General features: G+C 37.9%; 1 protein-coding gene across 3 annotated transcripts in view; it reads left to right on the top strand.

Annotated features, from left to right (window-relative positions):
* Nucleotides 1–3,010: 3,010 nt before the first annotated feature.
* rbm27 (RNA binding motif protein 27) overlaps nucleotides 3,011–22,090 on the top strand; it is a 40,181-nt gene continuing 21,101 nt past the window's right edge. Inside the window, exons 1-9 of one of the 3 annotated variants that reach the window (XM_062048777.1) lie at nucleotides 3,011–3,077; nucleotides 3,140–3,221; nucleotides 10,495–10,613; nucleotides 14,289–14,422; nucleotides 14,523–14,602; nucleotides 17,037–17,233; nucleotides 17,467–17,772; nucleotides 18,977–19,213; nucleotides 21,776–21,952. In XM_062048777.1, coding sequence (XP_061904761.1) covers nucleotides 3,163–3,221; nucleotides 10,495–10,613; nucleotides 14,289–14,422; nucleotides 14,523–14,602; nucleotides 17,037–17,233; nucleotides 17,467–17,772; nucleotides 18,977–19,213; nucleotides 21,776–21,952 — 1,309 coding nt within the window. In that variant the 5' untranslated portion in view covers nucleotides 3,011–3,077; nucleotides 3,140–3,162. Of the gene's footprint in view, nucleotides 3,222–10,494; nucleotides 10,614–14,288; nucleotides 14,423–14,522; nucleotides 14,603–17,036; nucleotides 17,234–17,466; nucleotides 17,773–18,976; nucleotides 19,214–21,775; nucleotides 21,953–22,090 lie in introns of all 3 variants that reach the window. The other 2 variants (XM_062048776.1, XM_062048779.1) reach the window with 2 other exon arrangements.

Genomic DNA, 22,090 nt, shown 5'->3' on the forward strand with positions numbered 1-22,090 from the left:
TATATAAAGAACAATAGTGTCACAGTGGATTACACTTGCACCGCATCTCATAAACTTGACAACACATTCTGTCCAATATTTACCACAAGGATAAAAACACGTCATATTTTAAGTGCATTTAATAGTCAAAACAAATTTAAATAATGGATCCCATATTCCAATATATGACTCATTGTTATCTAAACTAAATGCACTTATTTCTACTGATATCATCTCCATAGCTTGTGTATACCAGTCAGTATGAGTTAGACTATCAGCATCTATCTTTTTTTTTTTTTTTAAATGTTACCGTTTTTGTTATAATGCATATTGAAAGAAATACACTTTTATTTTTCAATGACACGTTATTAAATTGATGCAGATCACCTGGAGTACAAGTTTGCAGTGTCATTGGGATGCTTATATTTAGGAATGTGATTGATTCTTTTGTTGTTTTAAACCATAACTACTTTTATTCTCTGACATTCCCACAATAAATGACTAAGAGTTCCCTCCGCTGCCCGACACTTCACACATTTCTTGCTATCTACTGCACCAATTTGAAAATTGTTAGTGTTAATTACACATTTGATAGAATTTATACATGTTAATATAAGCATGTTGTAATTTTGATAAAAACTCATAAAAAATGTTTAAGACTGAAAAAATTAGTATGTGATGTGTTTTAATCGGTTAAAGATAATGAGTTTTTTGGGGTGGATGGCCTGTCGGGTGGAGGGGGACCCAGGTACCCTCTTTGCCTGGGGTCACCAAATACCTTGAAACGGGCCTGAAAGAACAGACTATATATTGGTTAGTTTTATTTAATTGTTGTTTCATAACTATTAAAGAAAACAATAGTGTCACTTGCATCGCATCTCATAAGCTTGACAACACATTCTGTCCAATATTTACCACAAGGACAGAAATAAGTCATATTTTTGCTTCATTTAATAGTCAAAACAAATGTAAATAATGGATCACATATTCCAATATATGACTCATTGTTATTTAAACTAAATGCAGTTTTTTTCTGCTGATATCATCTCCATAGCTTGTGTGTACCAGTCAGTGTGAGTTGGACTATCAGCATCTATCCATTTTTTTTTTTTAAATATTAAGTATTTGTTATAATGCATATTGAAAGAAATACACTTTTATTCTCTAATGACACGTTATTAAATTGATGCAGATCACCTAGAATACAAGTTTGCAGTGTCATTGGGATGTTTATCTTTTAGGAATGTGACTGATTATTTTGTTGTTTTAAACCATAAATACTTTTATTCTCTGACATTCCCACAATAAATGGATAATAGTTCCCTCAGCTGCCCGACACTTCATACATAACTTGCTATCTACTGCACCAATTTGAAAATGATTAGTGTTAATTACACATTTGATAGAATTTATACATGTTTACCATGAATTGATTAACGTGGACCCCGGCTTAAACAAGTTGAAATACTTATTCGGGTGTTACCATTTAGTGGTCAATTGTACGGAATATGTACTGTACTGTGCAATCTACCAATAAAAGTCTCAATCAATCAATGTTAATATACACATGGGGCAGGACGGTGATACAGGGGTTAGTGCATGTGCCTCACAATACAAAGGTCCTGAGAAGTCCTGGGTTCAATCCCGGGCTCGGGATCTTTCTGTGTGGAGTTTGCATGTTCATTCTGTGACTGCGTGGGTTACCTCCGGGTACTCCGGCTTCCTCCCACCGCCAAAAACATGCACCTGGGGATAGATTGATTGGCAACACTAAATGGTCCCTAGTGTGTGAATGTGAGTGTGAATGTTGTCTGTCTATCGGTGTTGGCCCTGCGATGGGGTGGCGACTTGTCCAGGGTGTACCCCGCCTTCCGCCCGAATGCAGCTAACACCCTCCCTTCCACATAATACCTCTTTGGATTGTAAATAATCAAATGTAGACACTTTTTCTTATACTTTCTGATCTCTCTCTCTATGTCCACTACTTTCTGTACATATCCTACCAAGTCAGTCCTACACTGTTTCAATGTCCATTTCTCTGATGATGCAATTGTTGATCTTGATTGTTGATGACTGAAGTGTTGATACCAACCAAACCAACCCCCCTCCCCCCCATTCCATATCCCACACCCCTGATTGTAAATAATGTAAATATTTAAATGTATATACTCTGATGATTATCTTGTGTGATGACTGTATTATGATGTTAGTATATATTTGATAGTATATATCTGTATCATGAATCAATTTAAATGGACCCCGACTCAAACAAGTTGAAAAACGTATTCGGGTGTTACCATTTAGTGGTCAATTGTACGGAATATGTACTTCACTGTGCAATCTACTAATACAAGTCTCAATCAATCAATGTTAATATACACTTGGGGCAGCACGGTGGAACAGGGGTTAATGCATGTGCCTCACAATACGAAGGTCCTGAGAAGTCCTGAGTTCTAACTATCTTGTGTGATGACTGTATTATGATGTTAGTATATATTTGATAGTATATATCTGTATCATGAATCAATTTAAGTGGACCCCGACTTAAACAAGTTGAAAAACTTATTCGGGTGTTACCATTTAGTGGTCAATTGTACGGAATATGTACTTCACTGTGCAATCTACTAATAAAAGTTGTAATCAATCAATCAATCAGCTGAGATAGGCTCCAGGCTAGCACCCCCTGCGACCCCAAAAAGGGACAAGCGGTAGAAAATGGATGGATGGAATATACACATGTTATAATGTTGATCAAAACTCATAAAAAATGTTTAAGACTGAAACAATTACTGTGTGATGTGTTTTAGTCGGTTTAAGATATTGAGTTTTTTTTTTTGGGGGGGGGGGCCCAGGTCCCCTCTTTACCTGGGGTCACCAAATACCTTGAAACGGGCCTGAAAGAAGTTTTATTTAATTGTTGTTTCAGAACTATTAAGTTGACAAATAATTGGGTCAATTTAAAGTGTTATGGTTGTTTAAAGGCACGCTACGAAATAACGTCTGCGCGCGCACTCGGCGTTGCGACACCTCGAGTGTGTTGTCATGCCGTAAAGCGCTTTGTGCGACCTGCCAGTGGAGAGAGACAGACAGCAGGCCCAGTAAGCTTATACATTTATAGACGATGAAAGCAGGCGTTTTGGATCTCCGTTTCATTTTATAGGCACTCCCACCGTCTCTTTCACGATGATTATAGAGAACGTGGACGCCCTGAAGTCGTGGCTGGCGAAACTACTGGAGCCAATGTGAGTGTTGAGATGTAATGACATTTTTAGCATGCATCCTACGTAGCTAGCTAGCGGCTAGCATCAATGGAGGGGGGGTGCTTGCTTGAAACTGATGGCCAATTCCTGCAGGAGTTAGCGAAGCACCATGGCCGCTCGCTCCCTTGCTTATTCGAGGAAAACAGTTGGACTTTCCATTTACTGTACGGTAACACGTGCTTCCCGTGATACTAGTACTAGTTGCAATAGTAATCAATGCAACTTAGTTAGCTCCCAGTCACGTAACTTTATCCGAGCTGTGTAGCACGCCTCTTAACTACAACACAGCATGCATGAATCTTTATGCATGTTCTGAGATCGTCAGCTAAATGTAATATATATATATATATGCATATGTAAGCTTTCCACGAATGTTACGATATTTACCGACTATTTTGAGCAACATGACATTTGTGTATTCAGGGACAAGCGGTAGAAAATGGATGGATGGAAGTCTATTCTGATTTACACTCAATTGGCAACACATTCCAATCACATCCAACACAAAGTGCTGTTTTGAAATATATATATATTTTTTAAAATAGAAATAATATCAAAATAGCCCTGCATTCTTGACTTTTCAGTATATTAGTCAGGCTCGAAATAAAATATAAAAAAAACATAAACTTTCTGATTTATACTCACTTGGGAACACATTCTAATCACATCCAACACTGCAGTATCACATATTGTTTTCCTTTTACAAAGATAATATTGGCCCGCAGCATATTGTCGGAAAAAAAGCAGAAACCCAGCAAAATATCGGAATGAGAAAAATCATACATTTAAATAATATTATTATACATTTAGTCACCTATAACACAAAGTGTTGTTTTGAAATATATATACCGTATTTTTCTGACTATAAGTCACAGTTTTTTTTCATAGTTTGGCCGGGCTCCAGTGCGACTTATATGTTTTTTTCCTTCTTTATAATGCATTTTCGGCAGGTGCGACTTATACTCCGGTGCGACTTATACTCCAAAAAATATGGTATATATATATATATATATATATATATATATATATATATATATATATATATATATATATATATACACATATATATAATTTATTTCTTTTTTTTAATAGGATTTTTTTAAATAGAAACAATATCAAAATAGCCCTGCATTCTTGACTTTTCAGTATACTAGACTCTCTCGAAATAAAATATTAAAAAAACATAAACTTTCTGATTTATACTCACTTGGGAACACATTCTAATCACATCTAACACTACAGTATCACATATTGTTTTCCTTCTACAAAGATAATATTACAAATTTTTCATTGACACTGGTCATCCTGCGTAAAAAAGATAATCCAAGTATTCTAGCGTCATAACACACCGTTTTACTTTATGTTCTCTGTCTTGCAATTGATCACTTTGTATTTTGCAGGTATGTCCAATTATTTTTATATTGAGTGTCCAGGGGCCATTAGCGAGCCGCAGACTGAGTTTTGTTGGCCTGCAGCATATTGTCGGAATGAGAAAAATCATACATTTAATTAATATTATTATATATTTGGTCACCTATAACACAGTGTTGTTTTGAAATATATATATATATATATATATATATATATATATATATATATATATATATATATATATATATATATATATATATATATATATATATATATATATATATATATAGCATTTTTTAAATATAAATAATATCAAAATAGCCCTGCATTCTTGACTTTTCAGTATACTAGACACTCAAAATAAAATAAAATAAAAACATAAACTTTCTGATTTACACTCGCTTGGGAACACATTCCAATCACATCCAACATTGCAGTACCAAATATTGTTTACCTTCTACAAAGATACTATTACACATTTTTCATTGACACTGGTCATCCTGTGTAAAAAGATAATCTAAGTATTCTAGTGTCATAATAACACACACCGTTTTACTTTATTTTCTCTGTCTTGCATTTGGTCACATTGTATTTTGCAGGTATGTCCAATATTTTTTATATTAAGTGTCCAGGGGCCATTTGCGAGCCGCAGACGTGAGTTTTGTTAGACCCGCAGCATACTGTCGAAAAAAAAAGCAGAAACCCAGCAAAATATCGGAATGAGAAAAATCCTACATTTAATTAATAATATTATATACTTAGTCACCTATAACACAAAGTGTTGTTTTGAAATATATATATATTTTTAGCATTTTTTAAATAGAAATATCAAAATAGCCCTGCATTCTTGACTTTTCAGTATACTAGACACTCTCGAAATAAAATAAAATAAATACATAAACTTTCTGATTTACACTCACTTGGGAAAACATTCTAATCACATCTAACACTACAGTATCACATATTGTTTTCCTTTTACAAAGATAATATTACAAATTTTTCATTGACGCTGGTCATCCTGTGTAAAAAGATAATTAAGTATTCTAGGGACATAACACACACTGTTTTACTTTAATTTCTCTGTCTTGCATTTGATCACATTGTATTTTGCAGGTATGTCCAATATTTTTATATTAAGTGTCCAGAATCAGAATAGTTTTTATTGCCATTGTTTGAGAACGGGTTCACAAACTAGGAATTTTTCTAGTTGCAATCGTGCAACATAAAACACATATAACACAGAATAGGTAATAAAATGAGCTGTAAATGAGCTATCAGATCTTCTTATTGTTGAAGTGTCTGATGGCCGAGGGGAAAAAACTGTTCAGGTGGCGGGAGGTGTGGGTCTGGATCAGATCAGAATAGTTTTTATTGCCGTTGTTTGAGAACGGGTTCACAAACTAGGAATTTTTCTTGGTGCAATCGTGCAACATAAAACACATATAACACAGATTTGGTTATAACAAGAGCTCGAACTGAGCTATCAGATCTTGTTCTAGACTTAGAAAGGAATTCAAAGGAGCTACTGTTAGGAGTTATTGTTCATGTGCCTGATGGCCGAGGGGAAAAAACTGTTCAGGTGGCGGGAGGTGTGGGTCTGGATGGACCGTAGTCTCCTGCCTGAGGGGAGAGGGGAGAATAGTTTGTGTCCAGGGTGAGAAGAGTCAGCTGTGATCCGACCCACACGCCTCCTGGTCCTGTAGGAGAACAGGTCCTGGAGGGATGGGAGCCCTCAGCCAATCACCTTCTCAGCAGCACGTACGATACGCTGCAGTCGATGCTTATCCTGGACTGTGGCGCCGGGGAACCATTTGCGAGCTGCAGACTGAGTTTTGTTGGCATATTGTCGGAAAAAACCCAGTGAACATGTAAAAAAAACCCCAGCAAAATATCGTAATGAGAAAAATCAAACATTTAATTAATATTATTATATACCCAGTCACCTATGACCTATGTTGTCTTGAAATATTTATGTATTTTTTAAGCATTTTTAAATAAAAAAAATATCAGAATAGCTCTGCATACTTGACTTTTCAGTATACTAGACATTCTCTAAATACAATAGAATTTAAATAAAATAAAAACATAAACAAAGTTTAGTTAGTTAATTAATTGAAAAATTAAAATAATACTAACTTATGAATTAATTAATTTGAAAATGTACAACAACATAAAAAAAATTAAATATGTAACTGAACATTAAAGGCCTACTGAAATGAATTTTTTTTATTTAAACGGGGATAGCAGATCTATTCTATGTGTCATACTTGATCATTTCGCGATATAGCCATATTTTTGCTGAAAGGATTTAGTATAGAACAACGACGATAAAGATTGCAACTTTTGGTATCTGATAAAAAAAAGGCTTGCCCCTACCGGAAGTAGCGTGACGTAGTCAGTTGAACATATACGCAAAGTTCCCTATTGTTTACAATGATGGCCGCATGAAGTGAGAGAAATTCGGACCGAGAAAGCGACAATTTCCCCATTAATTTGAGCGAGGATGAAAGATTTGTGGATGAGTAAAGTGCAAGTGAAGGACTAGTGGGGAGTTGAAGCTATTCAGATAGGGAAGATGCTGTGAGAGCCGGGGGTGACCTGATATTCAGCTGGGAATGACTACAACAGTAAATAAACACAAGACATATATATACTCTATTAGCCACAACACAACCAGGCTTATATTTAATATGCCACAAATTAATCCTGCATAAAAACACCTGCGTGTTTGTTATGCTAGCTCCTAGCTCCTCTGCTAGCTCCTAGCTCCATAGAACACGCCAATACAATTCAAACACCTGATCAACACACACAATCACTCAGCCCAAAAGACCGTTTACCTAACCCAAGGTTCATAAAGCTTATATATTTTTAAAAAGTTACGTACGTGACGCGCACATACGGTCAAGTTATCGAATGTTTAGCAGCCAAGGCTGCATACTCACGGTACCTGATATTCAGCTGGGAATGACTACAACAGTAAATAAACACAAGACATATATATACTCTATTAGCCACAACACAACCAGGCTTATATTTAATATGCCACAAATTAATCCTGCATAATAACACCTGCGTGTTTGTTATGCTAGCTCCTAGCTCCTCTGCTAGCTCCTAGCTCCATAGAACACGCCAATACAATTCAAACACCTGATCAACACACACAATCACTCAGCCCAAAAGACCGTTCACCTAACCCAAGGTTCATAAAGCTTATATATTTTTAAAAAGTTACGTACGTGACGCGCACGTACGGTACGTGTTATGCTAGCTCCTAGCTCCTCTGCTAGCTCCTAGCTCCATAGAACACGCCAATACAATTCAAACACATGATCAACACACACAATCACTCAGCCCAAAAGACCGTTCACCTAACCCAAGGTTCATAAAGCTTATATATTTTAAAAAAGTTACGTACATACGCAAAAAAAAGCCAAAGCTGCATACTCACAGTAGCACGTCTGCGTCTTTGTCATCCAAATCAAAGTAATCCTGGTAAGAGTCTGTGTTGTCCCAGTTCTCTACAGGCGTCTGTGTATCCAAATCAAAAGTCCTCCTGGTTAGAGTCTCTGTTATCCGAGTTCTTCCATCTTGACTGCATCTTTCGGGAATGTAAACAAAGAAGCGCCGGCTGTGTACTGTTGTGGCTGACTACGTTCGAAAAATACGTCCATTTCGCACCGACAACTTTCTTCTTTGCTTGCTTGGCTTCCTTCTCCATAATGCAATGAACATGATTGAAACAGATTCACGAACACAGATGTCCAGAATACTGTGGAATTATGAAATGAAAACAGAGCTTTTTCGTATCGGCTTCAATGTGGAAGGCATACCCGTGTTCGCCGGGCTACGTCACACGCATACGTCATCCGCAGAGGCGTTTCGAACCGGAAGTTTAGCGGCAAATTTAAAATGTCACTTTATAAGTTAACCCGGCCGTATTGGCATGTGTTATAATGTTAAGATTTCATCATTGATATATAAACTATCAGACTGCGTGGTCGGTAGTAGTGGGTTTCAGTAGGCCTTTAATATTTTTGTACAGGAATAATTTTTGACAGGCTTGGTTATGCAGTTACACAATTGTGTTACAATTATGTATGCTTACTGGGGAAAAAGCAACAGTAAAATGTAAGAAATAAGAGCCAACAAATCAGAATGTAATGAGAAAAAGATAAAATGTTCTGATAGTTGATAATAATAATATATTTAGTCAATTATAATACAAAGGTGACACAACGTTTTGTCTTTACATCTATATAATAACTGGCTTTAGCATTGTTTTTAAGAATAAAAAAATATACCAAAGTGACCCTCGAATACTTAAACATATTTTTTGTATGCGGCCTTTGGTGGAAAAAGTTAGAACACCTCCGATTTAGGGTGTTAGAATGTCTTTACCAGAAGTTGTGTACATTTTAGTTATTGTTTTCACAAACACGAAACATTTTGAAGAAGTCTTACATAAACCGGCAATTTACTGCCATTTGAAGCATATTTGAGTCTGTGGGTAAAAGATAGTTTTTCATTTAATTTTAATTCACGTTTATTATTTAAAATGCATTTAAAAAAAAACAATCCGTCGTCATGTCTTTCATAATGATTGTGAACACTTGGAACTGCACTTTTTTAGCAATCATTAACAATCCTTATGTAAGACAAAACAAACATGTTTTTCTTTTTTTATGCGCTCTAATTTGTAAACAAATTTTAGCAAAAATCAACCAACCATGGACCCAATGGGAGTGGCTCTATTCCGCCTACAAAGCGCTCTAAGAAACATTCAATGCTGTAAGTATATATGTAATGAAGAAACAGGCACATTCATAATAACATGTAATATTCACACGTTTTGCTAATTTCAAGCATATGGCAGCGTATTAATTTCATAGACACATCACAACTTTTGCTTTTTCCTTCAACAACAACAATGACCACAACTCACGACAGACTTTGTGAGAGACAACAAACATAAAACATACACTGTAGAATGTCTGCCCTCACTAGCAGGACGACTGATAGGATGTTCATATCTTCCCATTTAGATGAGAAATGAATCATAATCCTGGCAAAGGGTTCAAAAAAGGTGAAGCAAACACTTATCTTGTCTTTCTCGCCATCTGCTGGTCTAAGATGGCTGTCAAAGTTGACCAACTTATTGGTTTATGGCCACATCCTTCTTCTATCCAGGTGAGAGGGCATGATTTATAATCTAGAATTAACTTTCCCCAACTCAGAGTCGATGCACGAGCTCACCAACCCATGTAGTCAATATAACCATAAGCTCTCTGTGATCAATGAGCCGCTAAAAGAAGGTCCTTAATGTTGGTGCTTATAATAACAATATTGCTAATACTTGGTTATAATTCAGGTCACAAAATGGAAATGGAGTAAATTTAGCGGTTTTTGGATGTTTTTTTTTTACTATGCTTTAAGGGCGCAGTAGACCCAATCAAGTCATGACTCTCATTAGCTCAATTGTTAGCTGACTTTGCTGGCGTTTATTTACGATTTAGAAATATAGATTAAAAAAAAAAAGGTATGTGTTCTTGTCTTACATAAGGATTGTGAATGATAGGCAAAATAAAAAAAAGTGCAGTTCCCCTTTAAGCCCTGTTTTAGATGTACAAAGACGACTTGGCAATATTCCACCTTTTGAGGTAGCACCCTCTTTCACAGTGGTTCGTAAAAGCGGTCTTTCTTCCATGTGTTCTGTTTGAACAGCTCCGACAAGGAATAGGGAAACAAAGTTGACCCCCCTTTCATAAAATTCACACAGCCTGTAAACGGCACAGGTGAATAAATGCAGGTTGCGTGTGGGAGGGGGGCTACTGATATTGACTTTATGATTTTTGCATTTAAATGTTTTATATCTTGTATGCAGATGTGATGCCGATCCCTCTGCTTTAGCCAATTATGTCGTGGCTCTGGTGAAGAAGGACAAACCGGAGAAGGAGCTCAGAGCGCTCTGTGCCGATCAGCTCGATGTCTTCCTACAAAAAGGTATACTGTACCTAGCACACACCAGACATATATATATATATATATATATATATATATATATATATATATATATATATATATATATATATATATATATATATATATATATATATATATATATATATATATATATATCACGTTTGTGGCACTAATTAAATTAGAAAGTGGGGGGGTGATGGGGGGCATGCCCTTCAAACAGTTAATGTCATTACGAGGGAGGTTCCAATTTAAGTTGTGTGCTGCCGATTCCGATACCCAGCACATGCATTAACTGTACATTTTTCAATTTATTTAGGGTGGCATGGTATTGGTAGAGGAAGGAATCTTAGGGCACCACACGATTTGCTTACGATTACTATTCAGGAGATACGATTCGATTAAAAATGTATTGACACATCTTTAATTGATGTATATTGATGCAGTATTACGTTTCTTTTCGTTTCACTAAATAAGCAGTCATCACTTGCAACTTTTTTAAAACAGTGCATTTGTAATAAGAAACAGTTAAATTAATTCCCATTACATTTATTAAACTAATGGAAATGTGTGCAAAACTGGAACATAGGTTCCGTAAAATAAAGAGGCTGGTCGGATCTCTCTGTGAGGTGGCCTGCTGTTGTCAGCCAAATTCTAGAACTGTCTGCAATAACTATATTTACAATAAATATAGTAATGACTATCAAATACATAATTATCGTACATTACGATGCCTTTGACCCAGCCCCCTCTCCAACATCTCTTGACTTAAATGTGTCGGCAAAGATTCTCACATTTAAAACAAAAATGACGATTGTAGACATTTACTAATTGACTTTTACAATCGCCCATGTCTGAATTGCGATGCATCTAAAATAAGATTATTTCACCCACCTCTAGTTTTTGACAGTTTAACAACAGCAACACAATATTTAAACTAGTTCCTTATTTTATTGCATACAATTGTTTGAGCAAAACAAAGTCAATAGTACACAATAACTAAACACAAGCAAAACTACGCTCTGCTACTACATCATTTGGGTTTTGCCCTCAAAGTCATCCTTTGTCCAGGGAATTATTTCCCCAGTGTGTAATCATTAACAAAACAACAAAAAAATTATTTTGAGAAAATGGAAATATTGATCAGATCCTTCTAGTATCGATCATATACTGATACGACCCTTAAAATCAACACCACCAGTTTATGGATCAATCCGATCCTCCATTTACGTGTTGTGTACTGGCTGTGACAATGCTGACACACCAACAGTGTGTCAGCATTCCTCTCTCTAACTCTTAATAATCTATCTATTATTTTCTTGTTGATAACAGCTTACTTTCTGCTGTAACATGTTTCCATTTACACTTCTTAAACTTTACTAAGCGCTTATTTCTTGGTGTTGTTTAACTTAGCTTAGTTATTATTAGCATGCCTGATCCTGGCTTGCTCACGGTGTGTAACATTCCCTCATTCCCCCACGGTGTGTAACATTCCCTCATGCTCTAATGATAATAATACTTGATAATGATACTTAAAATACTAAGAAATGCAGTTTATTTGTTATAATGGAGATGATTATTATTAGTTTAAGGGTGTGACCCCACACTGTGTATGCCGATTATATGCTTTTTCACAAAAGTCAGCCCATACCAATCGGTGGCCAATCGATCCGTTCATCCCTAGTCATGACAGGCATAAAATATCTAAATTTGGAAGGATTTAATTAGGGATGATGTTTGATAAGAAATGATTGAGTTCGAGCCTATTATCGAATCCTCTTATCGAACCGATTCCTTATCGATTCTCTTATCGAGTCCAGATAGGTTGTTGTATATGGAAAAAAACACACAATATTTGGTTTAACAAAAGCTCACTTTTATTATATAAGAAAAAAATAAAATCTAATAAATGAATAAATATTGACTGTTACCCCTCTAAAAAAATAAAATGAAATAAATAAATATTGACTGTTGTTACCCAAAGTATATTAAGTGGGATTTTTAAGAAAAACAAATATATACAGTAGCACAAAAACAACCTGTCTCTGTGATCACTATAGGTGTATAAATAATAATATAGTGTTAAATAAAATCAGTCCCTTGGGCACAAAACTGAAAATAATACAGCTCTCCAAAAAGTGCACTTCTGCTGCTATTTGACATAACTGTTTGTTATGATGCTTTGACATTTTTGCACTTTATTTCTTTATTGAAAGAAAATTCTATGAAGAGAAAAGTTGTTTGCAAATGTGGTTACAATGCTAAAAAATTAAAAGTTAAAGCTAAAAAAAGAAATACACTTTATTGAGTTAACATTATTTCTTTATAGGGGGAAAGATGTGATGTTATGAGCTAGGAATATAACAACTACACTACCCAGCATGCAACAGGAGTGACGAGCATGCGCGGTAGCCCCGAAAAGTGTTGTTGCATGTCACCACCCGGCAGCTAAGAATGAGGTTATGAGCACGCTGTGAAAGTAAACGTCAAGAATTCAGCCAACACGCCTCGTCTGCATTATTTATAATTAGACAGACAACACATATACAGTGTGATTTTGTTTTGTTTACAAGGAAAGAAAAACAAAAGTAAAAAAAGGGAGATGTCATATATGTATGTGCTGCGGTTGCTTTAAGAACGTTGCGACAGCTGCCGTAAAGGAGGTGCGTTGCTAGCCTTGTTGCTATGTTTCCGGTTGGTCGTAAAAGTGTTCGTCATGTGTTTGTACCCTGCTCAAATCTCTCAGTAATGTTATTCATTGGATTATACCTTTTGTTTTGAACTTGATAACACCTTGGAGCGCTTTTTCCGGTGCATTGTTTTTCCTGCTTTCCCTATCTGCGCCTAATGACTGAGCTACGTGACGTCATTTACTGTGATGTCACACGGAGGATTTCTGGTCGGGACGGGATTGGTCCCAGGGATTCGAATAAAGAAGCAACTCTTTTTCTTTACTATAGTGGTCTCGATAACGGGTACCGGTTCTCAAAAAGGGATATGAGTCCGAGGACTCGGTTCTTTTCTTATCGAACAACCGGGAAAACCGGTTTCGAGTATCATCCCTAGATTTAATCCCATATAAACAGATCATAATTAAAACATGGGCGGCACGGTGGAACAGGGGTTAGTGCAGGTGCCTCACAATACTAAGGTCCTGAGTAGTCCTGAGTTCCATCCCGGGCTCGGGATCTTTCTGTGTGGAGTTTGCAAGTTCTCCCCATGACTGCGTGGGTTCCCTCCGGGTACTCCGGCCTCCTCCCACCTCCAAAAACATGCACCTGTGATGAGGTGGCGACTTGTCCAGGGTGTACCCCGCCTTCCGCCCATGTGCAGCTGAGACCCCCCGCGACCCTGAAAGGGACAAGCGGTAGAAAATGGATGGATGGATAATTAAAACATTTTACTGTTAAACATCTAATCATTTGATGTCATATTTCATGTCATATTTATGCTGTGTCTCTTTTTAAAAGTTTAAAGTCCAATAGAGAGACAGAGTGGAACATCGGCACCGTTCACCAATTGCATTTTGTTTACTGTAGATCCTCAAAGCCGCCACCAGAGGGTAATATGACAAATATGACTAGATGGTATTTAGTGGCTAGATTCTATGGGTTTACAGTACTTTGAATGGGTAGGATTTCACTGACAAATAATTGCATTATTTGACCATCTTATCCCTTGTTTATTATTTAATTCCAGAGACTGTAGGCTTTGTGGATAAACTATTTGAAAGCCTGGCAACCAAGAACTACCAGGGCAACCCTGTTGCTAAGGAAGCTCTGAGAGAAGTAAACCTCCCTGCAGCCAAATTGGATGCTGTGGAAGTAAGAAATGTATAATCATTTTCTGGATTTCTACTTTCCTAACATTCCAAGAAAGACTTTTGCTTTTTTAAGACATTCTTTTATCTCTCTTTTTTTTACACAAAAAAAGGTGGAGGCTCCAGAGGATGAGCGGGAAAACAGGCGGAAGAGAAGTCCTCTGAGGAACCGCTCCGACTTCAACGAGTCCAGGTTTGACCTAATTACTCCTACACATTAGTGATGGGTGATAGGGCCTGAAATCTATATTGTAATATATAATGAAACATCATGTGATAACAATATACACCACAATATATTATTTGGCATATAAATGGAAATAAAGCCGTTTAAAAGGGTTGGCATCTGACACATGCGGTATCAAATCTGTCTACTTGTTAATTTACTGTTAATATATTAGATTCTGTTGTAACATGATTCTTTCTACACTTCTGTTAAAATGTAATCAGCACTTGTTCTTCTGTTTTTAGTTTAGTTCAGTAGTTTTGGGCAATACAGCAAATGTGGGTATCAATCCAATACCAAGCAGTTACAGGGGCAGTACTGGCCATACCAATGCTGATACCGATACTTAACATTTTTAAGATACTTTAATGATTACAAATGAAAACACAGGATGGTGGTATAACAATGTCAAATAAATATTGTTGCCTTATTCCGACAAACCAAACAATCCAGTTGTGATCGATTGAATGCCCCCAGATTACAGTGACCTGGATGAATGAGAACAATCATATACTGTACTTATTCCCACTGCATTCAATGTGGTCTGCCACATCGCTTAAGTGTCCCGCGACGTAAATTTATGTGGTCTTCCACGTCATTCAATGTGGTCTTCCACATCTTTCAATGTGGTCTTCCACGTCTTTCAATGTGGTCTTCCACGTCTTTCAATGTGGTCTTCCACGTCATTTAATGAGGCGCATCACGTTATTTAATGTGGTCTTCCACATCATTTAACGTGGTCCCCGGCATCATTTTATGTGGTCTTCCACGTCATTCAATGTGGTCTTCCACGTCATTCAATGTGGTCTTCCACGTCATTCAATGTGGGTTTCCATGTCATTTTAAGTGGTCTTCCACATAATTTAACGTGGTCCGCGACGTCATTTTATGTGGTGTTCCACATCATTCAATTTAGTCTTCCATGTCATTTAATGTGGTCATCCACATAATTAAATGTGGTCATCCACATAATTAAATGTGGTCATCGACATCATTTAATGTGGTCTTCTACATCAGTGGTCCCCAACCACGGGGCCGCGGCCCGGTACCGGTCCGTGGATCGATTGGTACCGGGCTGCACAAGAAATAAAAATTTTTTTTTAAATTTTTTTAATTAAATCAACATAAAATAAACAAGATACACTTACAATTAGTGCACCATTATTGGGGAAGAATGGCGTAGTGGGTAGAGCGGTTGCAGGTTCGCTCCCCGTCTCTTGCCATCCAAATTGCTGCCGTTGTGTTCTTGGGCAGGACACTTGACCCTTGCCCCCAGTGCCGCTCACACTGGTGAATGAATGATGAATGATAGGTGGTGCCCGGAGGGGCCGTAGGCGCAAACTGGCAGCCACGCTTCCGTCAGTCTACCCCAGGGCAGCTCTGGCTATGAAAGTAGCTTTCCACCACCAGGTGTGAATGAATGATGGGTTCTGATTTCTCTGTGAAGCGCTTTGAGTCTCTAGAAAAGCGCTATATAAATCTAATCCATTATTATTATTATTATTATTGGCTCTGATTGATATCCTTTGGTTTTTGCCCTTGAAGCCCTCCTGTGTCCAATGACTCATTTCCCGAGTATGTAAACAATTATGATAATAAAAAATATTTATCTAATCACTATAGTATCGACTATATACTGCTACTTTACTTGGTATTGTTATTGTTGATATTTGTATCAATTTGTCCACCCCCAGTTTACATTCAATAGTTCTAGCTTAGCACGGCTTCAAGGCTTGTATCCTCTTAAGGTGTGCAGTGTAGCATGTTTAGCTAGTCCCTGTCTGTAGTTTATTTGCTGCCATGGAGGCCAGGATGAGTGACTTAGAAGCAGCTTCGCACCGTAGACTGACATTCGCTAACATTTAGCGTTCGCTTACTGCTGTCAAATTTGCGGGACACAGAATGTGTCATCAACATTATTACAATATGACGAGAATATTAAAAAGCTCTATTGCAGTTGTTCTCAAACTTTTTTCATCAATAACCACCTCACAAAACACTTGTTTTTTTCTAGGACCACCATATTGACCAACATTAAAATAAATGTGAGCATAGTAGGCCTAAAGATTAATTTCAAACAAGGCAGAGGTTTTATTTAACAAGTAGATTTGATATTTTTGGCTGCTGTAACATCACATACAGTTTGAACAGTAAAACTGTGTTTGAATATATAATTGATTATTTGGCGTACCACAAGATAAAGCCTGCGTACCACAGTTTGAGAGTTACTGCTCTATTGTATGCCAAATTCATATAATTCATTCCGTCTATATCGTGCGACCATAAAACCTTGAATTACTACTATTTAGACATAAAAAGAGGCATAATAATAGTTGTAATTTAAACTTTTGCCTTCTTATTTTGGTTGCGCTTAATCCATTTAATGTTTTCAACCTCACAGGAGTCGCGAAGACAGGAGGCGGGACGAGCGCAAGAGGCGGGACTTTGATCGGCATGGGAAAAATAGCAGTGGCGGCGGCGATTCTCACCGTGAGCGAGAGCGACACGAGCGGCGCAGGGGGTGTTCCCGCGGGAGGAGCTACAGCAGGAGCCGAAGCCGGAGCAGGAGTGGCAGCCGGGGGAAGAGCAGGGGACGAGGTGAGAAACAACAACAAGCAGAGAGAGAGAGAGAGGTTCAACTATATTCAGGAATATTTTCAACCTGTTGGACGCTCCTTCAGTCAAGATAAAATGTGGAGCGCTTTGCATGTACCTCAGAGGGGATTTAGTAACACAGGATGGAGTTATTATCCTCCAGGTTCACGATAATTTTTTTATGTGCGCTCTGATGTGTTGATGTTCTTTTTTCTTACTTGTTGCTTCTCTCGCAGACTTCAAGTCAAAGTTTGAGGCGGAGCGGAAGGACGTTGACGGCTACAACTCATCCAACACAGGCGGCTCCCAGCAGCCTCAGCAGCACACGTCGTCTCTCCTGCCCACGCCGCCGCACCCCTTCTTATCTAATGCAGGCGGGCTGCCAGGGCTCGGCGGCCTTCCCGCGGCAACACCGGTGCACATGCCTGATGGCACCACCGACAGCTGGTCCGGCTACTTCGGAGCAAAAAGGCAAGACGGCGTCGGCAAGCCGTTCAGCAACAAGAGCCTTCCTCGCAAACAGCGGTGCAGGGACTACGATGGTAAGGAATCATGTTTTGTAATAGACTCCCTAATTAATGTAAACAATTACGCGCCTCAAATAGGTGCTCTAGAGTTGCGCAATATTGACAATAAAAATATATACATTTGGACGACGATAGAGCTTTTAAAACTATTGTCATATCGTGATAATGCATGTTGATTCTACGTGCAAATTTGATAGCGACAAGCAAAGGAACGTGTCAACGCAATGTAGCATCCTCGCTAGCGGCTATAGTCCCTCCACAGTGCAAAGCAACGTCACTAATCCTCGCCTCAATGATGGCAAATTAGGTGTCATCCCTGAAGGACTAAGAATAGCTAAACATGCTACGCTTCACACAGTGATAGGATATGCTAACTGCAAGATAGAGCTTTTGTTGTATTTGTTTTTGATAATGTTTACAAATTCAGAAGATAAATCCCAAAAAACAAAGGATTTAAATCAGAGCTAATAGTGGAAAATTATTTTGATATTGAATTGATGTTGTCATACCGCTATCCTGTTTTTTTCTGATTATAATTCAATTATCTTAAACATTTTAAGTATCAGTATCAGCATTGGTATGGCCGATACTGCCCCTGTAACTACTTAGTATTTGATTGATACTCAAATTTGTTATATTGCCCATGCTGCAATATATATCGCGAAATAGATTTTAGACTATATCAGATATTATGACAACGTATTTATTTTGCGCAAATAAGAACAGAGGTCTGCTAGTCACTTCAGTTGAGTACCGTACTATCTGCCACGATTTGGGGAACTACTGAGTGTTGTTTTGTAGAATGCAGTAAGTGTGCTGTATCAGCCGTCTAGTGTTGTTTCTCCCTATAGGGGTTATTGATGAACCTGTTTAGTGTCATCACTAATGACCACTAATGTTCAGCGCTCAGGCTCTCATCCCTAGTGGGAGGTGGGGAAAGCAAGCAAGCAACGGGCTCAAGCACACCTCTCCAGAGGTAGCCAAGACTCAAAGATATCCTGCGCCCCCTGAGGCTGCTGGCGCTATCACAATAGCAACACTCATCCCTGAAGGATCTGTTCCCATAATGAGACACTGCAGTACATACTGTTTGCTTTAGCCACACAGAATCTCAACAAGTCTACAATGTGTCTATCAACTGTAGCTCACATTGTCTGTTGGGATTACTTTTAGCGTTATACATGAATGAGTACTGTACTGACAACATCTTCTAACGCAGAAAAGGGATTCTGCGTCCGTGGCGACCTTTGCCCGTTTGATCACGGCAACGACCCCCTCATCGTAGACGACGTCAGCCTCCCCAACATAATCCCCTTCCCGCCACCACCCGTGATGCCACCTGCTGGCCTTCCCCGGCTGCCGCTCATCACTGAGCCACCCCCCACCCTGAGGATACCGCCGCCTCCGATGCCGCCGTATGGTCAGCCGCCGCCACCTGGTGTCTTCTCAATGACTCGTAAGTAGTGTGGATACAGTGTCTCACAACCATATTTATTACAGTGTACCTTTTCAAGGGACAATAATATTAGGAGAGTCCCGATCCGATTTTCACTACTTTTCCATGCACTAAACTAGTCGGACTTCACAAAATACAAAAAAACTGAATGATTTGAGAAATCAAAGTGTCCATGCACTTTCTCTAATCTGCAACGATTGGTCATACGCCATGTGCCTCTGTACACAGAGGGGCGCTTATTTCATTTTAGCGCGGTTAAATGAATTCCTTTTCCGGTTGACCTTTGACATCACACTAGCCAATTGAGGATCCTTACAACTAGTTTTAAGTGATGTCTGCTGTAATTACAAATATTATGTCTCTAATGGCTATGCTGATGTTAAATAGCAGACAGCATCAATAAATGATACTGGATTGCGCTACAAACATGACGCTACTACCAAGAATACATCAGGACAGATGCAGGACAAAAGGAAAGACAGACCGGCGGAAGAGATTTTTGCGAAGGAATTTTCGGACAAAGAATCATGGAAACAAAACTTTTGATTGTCTCGGAGTTCATTCATAAGGCTCTGTGGATTAATGGAAGGAGTTTTAAATCTGGAGGCAAAGACCGTTCGTGCCACCGTCGATACTGTTCCAGATGAAGTTTGCAATGTTCTTGACTATCTTGCCAGTTGTTTGGAATACAGACTTATTCTTAATCAGTTTGGCTTGCACAAATTCAGCATGAAGAGGTTTGTGTATGCTTTATTATTCGCCTTTAGTATACCTGTTTCATTTTCTTGCATCTCATCCGTATTTCCTTCGGGAGTCCGAATTAAACCGACATTTTACATTTTCTTAGCTACCTTCTTAAATGAATCTCCGTTTCTTGTTTTTGACCATTGATGCACTCAAAATGTTTTGTTCTTTTTATTCATAAAGCAAATAGAAAGTTGCCTTTTGAAGACAATTGTTGCTATATTTTTATTGAATGGTATCTGGTTCCGGGTTGTACCACATGCGTTGAGAATGGTGCATGCACGCATGCACCATACGAAGGGTCTTCTACTTGAGAGATCTGGTTCTCAATCGCATAATCCAGGTGTGTTAGTCCGACATTTGAAAAAATAGAACACGATCGGATTAAGGTGTTTCCATGGGTTTTGGAGGCTTATTTAGAGCCAAACTTTTTGAGAAATCGGACTAATTTAGTGCATGGACACATCCATGTATCAAATATCGGATGATTACATCTAAAATCTCAGATACAAGCAGTTCTGCAGTGTGTTTACTTGTGAAAAGCCCTACAACCAATTAACATGTAAATGTCCTCCAATAGCACACAAATTTGATCTTTTCTTGTATTTTAGTGAAGTAATTTACAAAAGGTAAACATGGAAGGCCATATTGTAGGCTAGTAGGAGCTAACAGCTAAACACACAATTACACACAAACTAGACATACGTAATGAGTGTCCTTAATTGAACAATATTGCAATTTAAACATATTTGCCAATATAAGCAAGTATCAAATATTTATAGTCACATATTACTTACAGATACAACGCCTCCAGAGAGAAGCGTATTATAAATTATCCAGTAACACACATGTCCGCATCCTTCCCTTTACTGCGTCATTTGCTTAATTTAATGAAGTATTGTGAACAATAAGTGTCGCCAAAAACTGATTAACACGCCACTTTAAAAGCATAAATTTGTAATAAGGTTGCTGTTTTTACATACCTATCATTGTTATCATTAATTTCACTTGATCAAGTGTGTTCTAACATTACACACTATAAAATAATAAAAGTATGAATGACTTGTGCTGATATCGAATCATAATAATATCGACATCTGCCAATACCCAAGGCTCCAATATTGGTATTGTATCTGAAGTGAACAAGTTGCATCTGGACATCCCCAAATACTATTATAAACTTAGATGTAGGTCGGTCAGTGTAGAGCTGGTATAGAACTCTACATTTACTATCAACATATCGTCGTTATTGTCTAAAATAGCTATAGAAAAATACATTTCTTGCTTACAGTTAAGCAGGGTTGTAGTGGCATCATTGTTCGGGGGCTGCATGACTGCTGTCAGCACTGGGAAGTTGTGGTTCCTTAAGGGAAACATGAATTGGTTGTCAAACACAATATTGACTGTATTTTCGTCATGTCCTGTGCTGTACACAGACTAGTTAACGTTGTATTCAAGTTCATGTTTATTGTTCTATATTTTGAGTATTTGTGGTTAAAATTATTTTGGTTTTATCTTATTTTTAGAATTATAAATCAGGTCAGATCAAATTGTCTCGCAGACTACATTTGGCCTATGGTTAATAGGTTGCACACCCCTGGTTTAAATTGTACTTAAAATATTTTATTTCATTGTGGTCAATTTTATGGTACTTCTTTTTTTCCCAATTGAATGTTTTGTTTCTCAGTCATTAGCCAAATTAATGTTTGTTTATGCAGCTCAATAACTGTCTTAATGTCCAATGAGACAATAATTGAGAGTCAGTGAGTGAAGAACTCGCTATCAAGAGACATTAGTTTGGGCTTGTGTCTCCCTCAGGACCTCCACTAATAACAACCAGTGGAATCGAAACCCCCAACCACCAATCGGCAATCACGTCGTCGCCCCCTATCGGACCACCTGGCGTGGGGTTGCCGCCAAATCTTCCTCTGCCTCCTCTACCGCTTCCTTCCTCATCATCGGTGTCGCTCCGCCCAAGATATGCCCAGTCCGAATGTAAGAAGATTGGAACTGTTTGTTTTGTAGGCGACCTGCTTGGGAGGGAGGATTATATGTTAAAGTCTCCATCATATTTCATTTGTCATATATAATGAAGACTTAAAAAAAACGTGTGTGTGAATATATATATATATA

This window comes from Entelurus aequoreus, linkage group LG05, assembly GCF_033978785.1.
Source record: "Entelurus aequoreus isolate RoL-2023_Sb linkage group LG05, RoL_Eaeq_v1.1, whole genome shotgun sequence".
NCBI lineage: Eukaryota > Metazoa > Chordata > Actinopteri > Syngnathiformes > Syngnathidae > Entelurus > Entelurus aequoreus.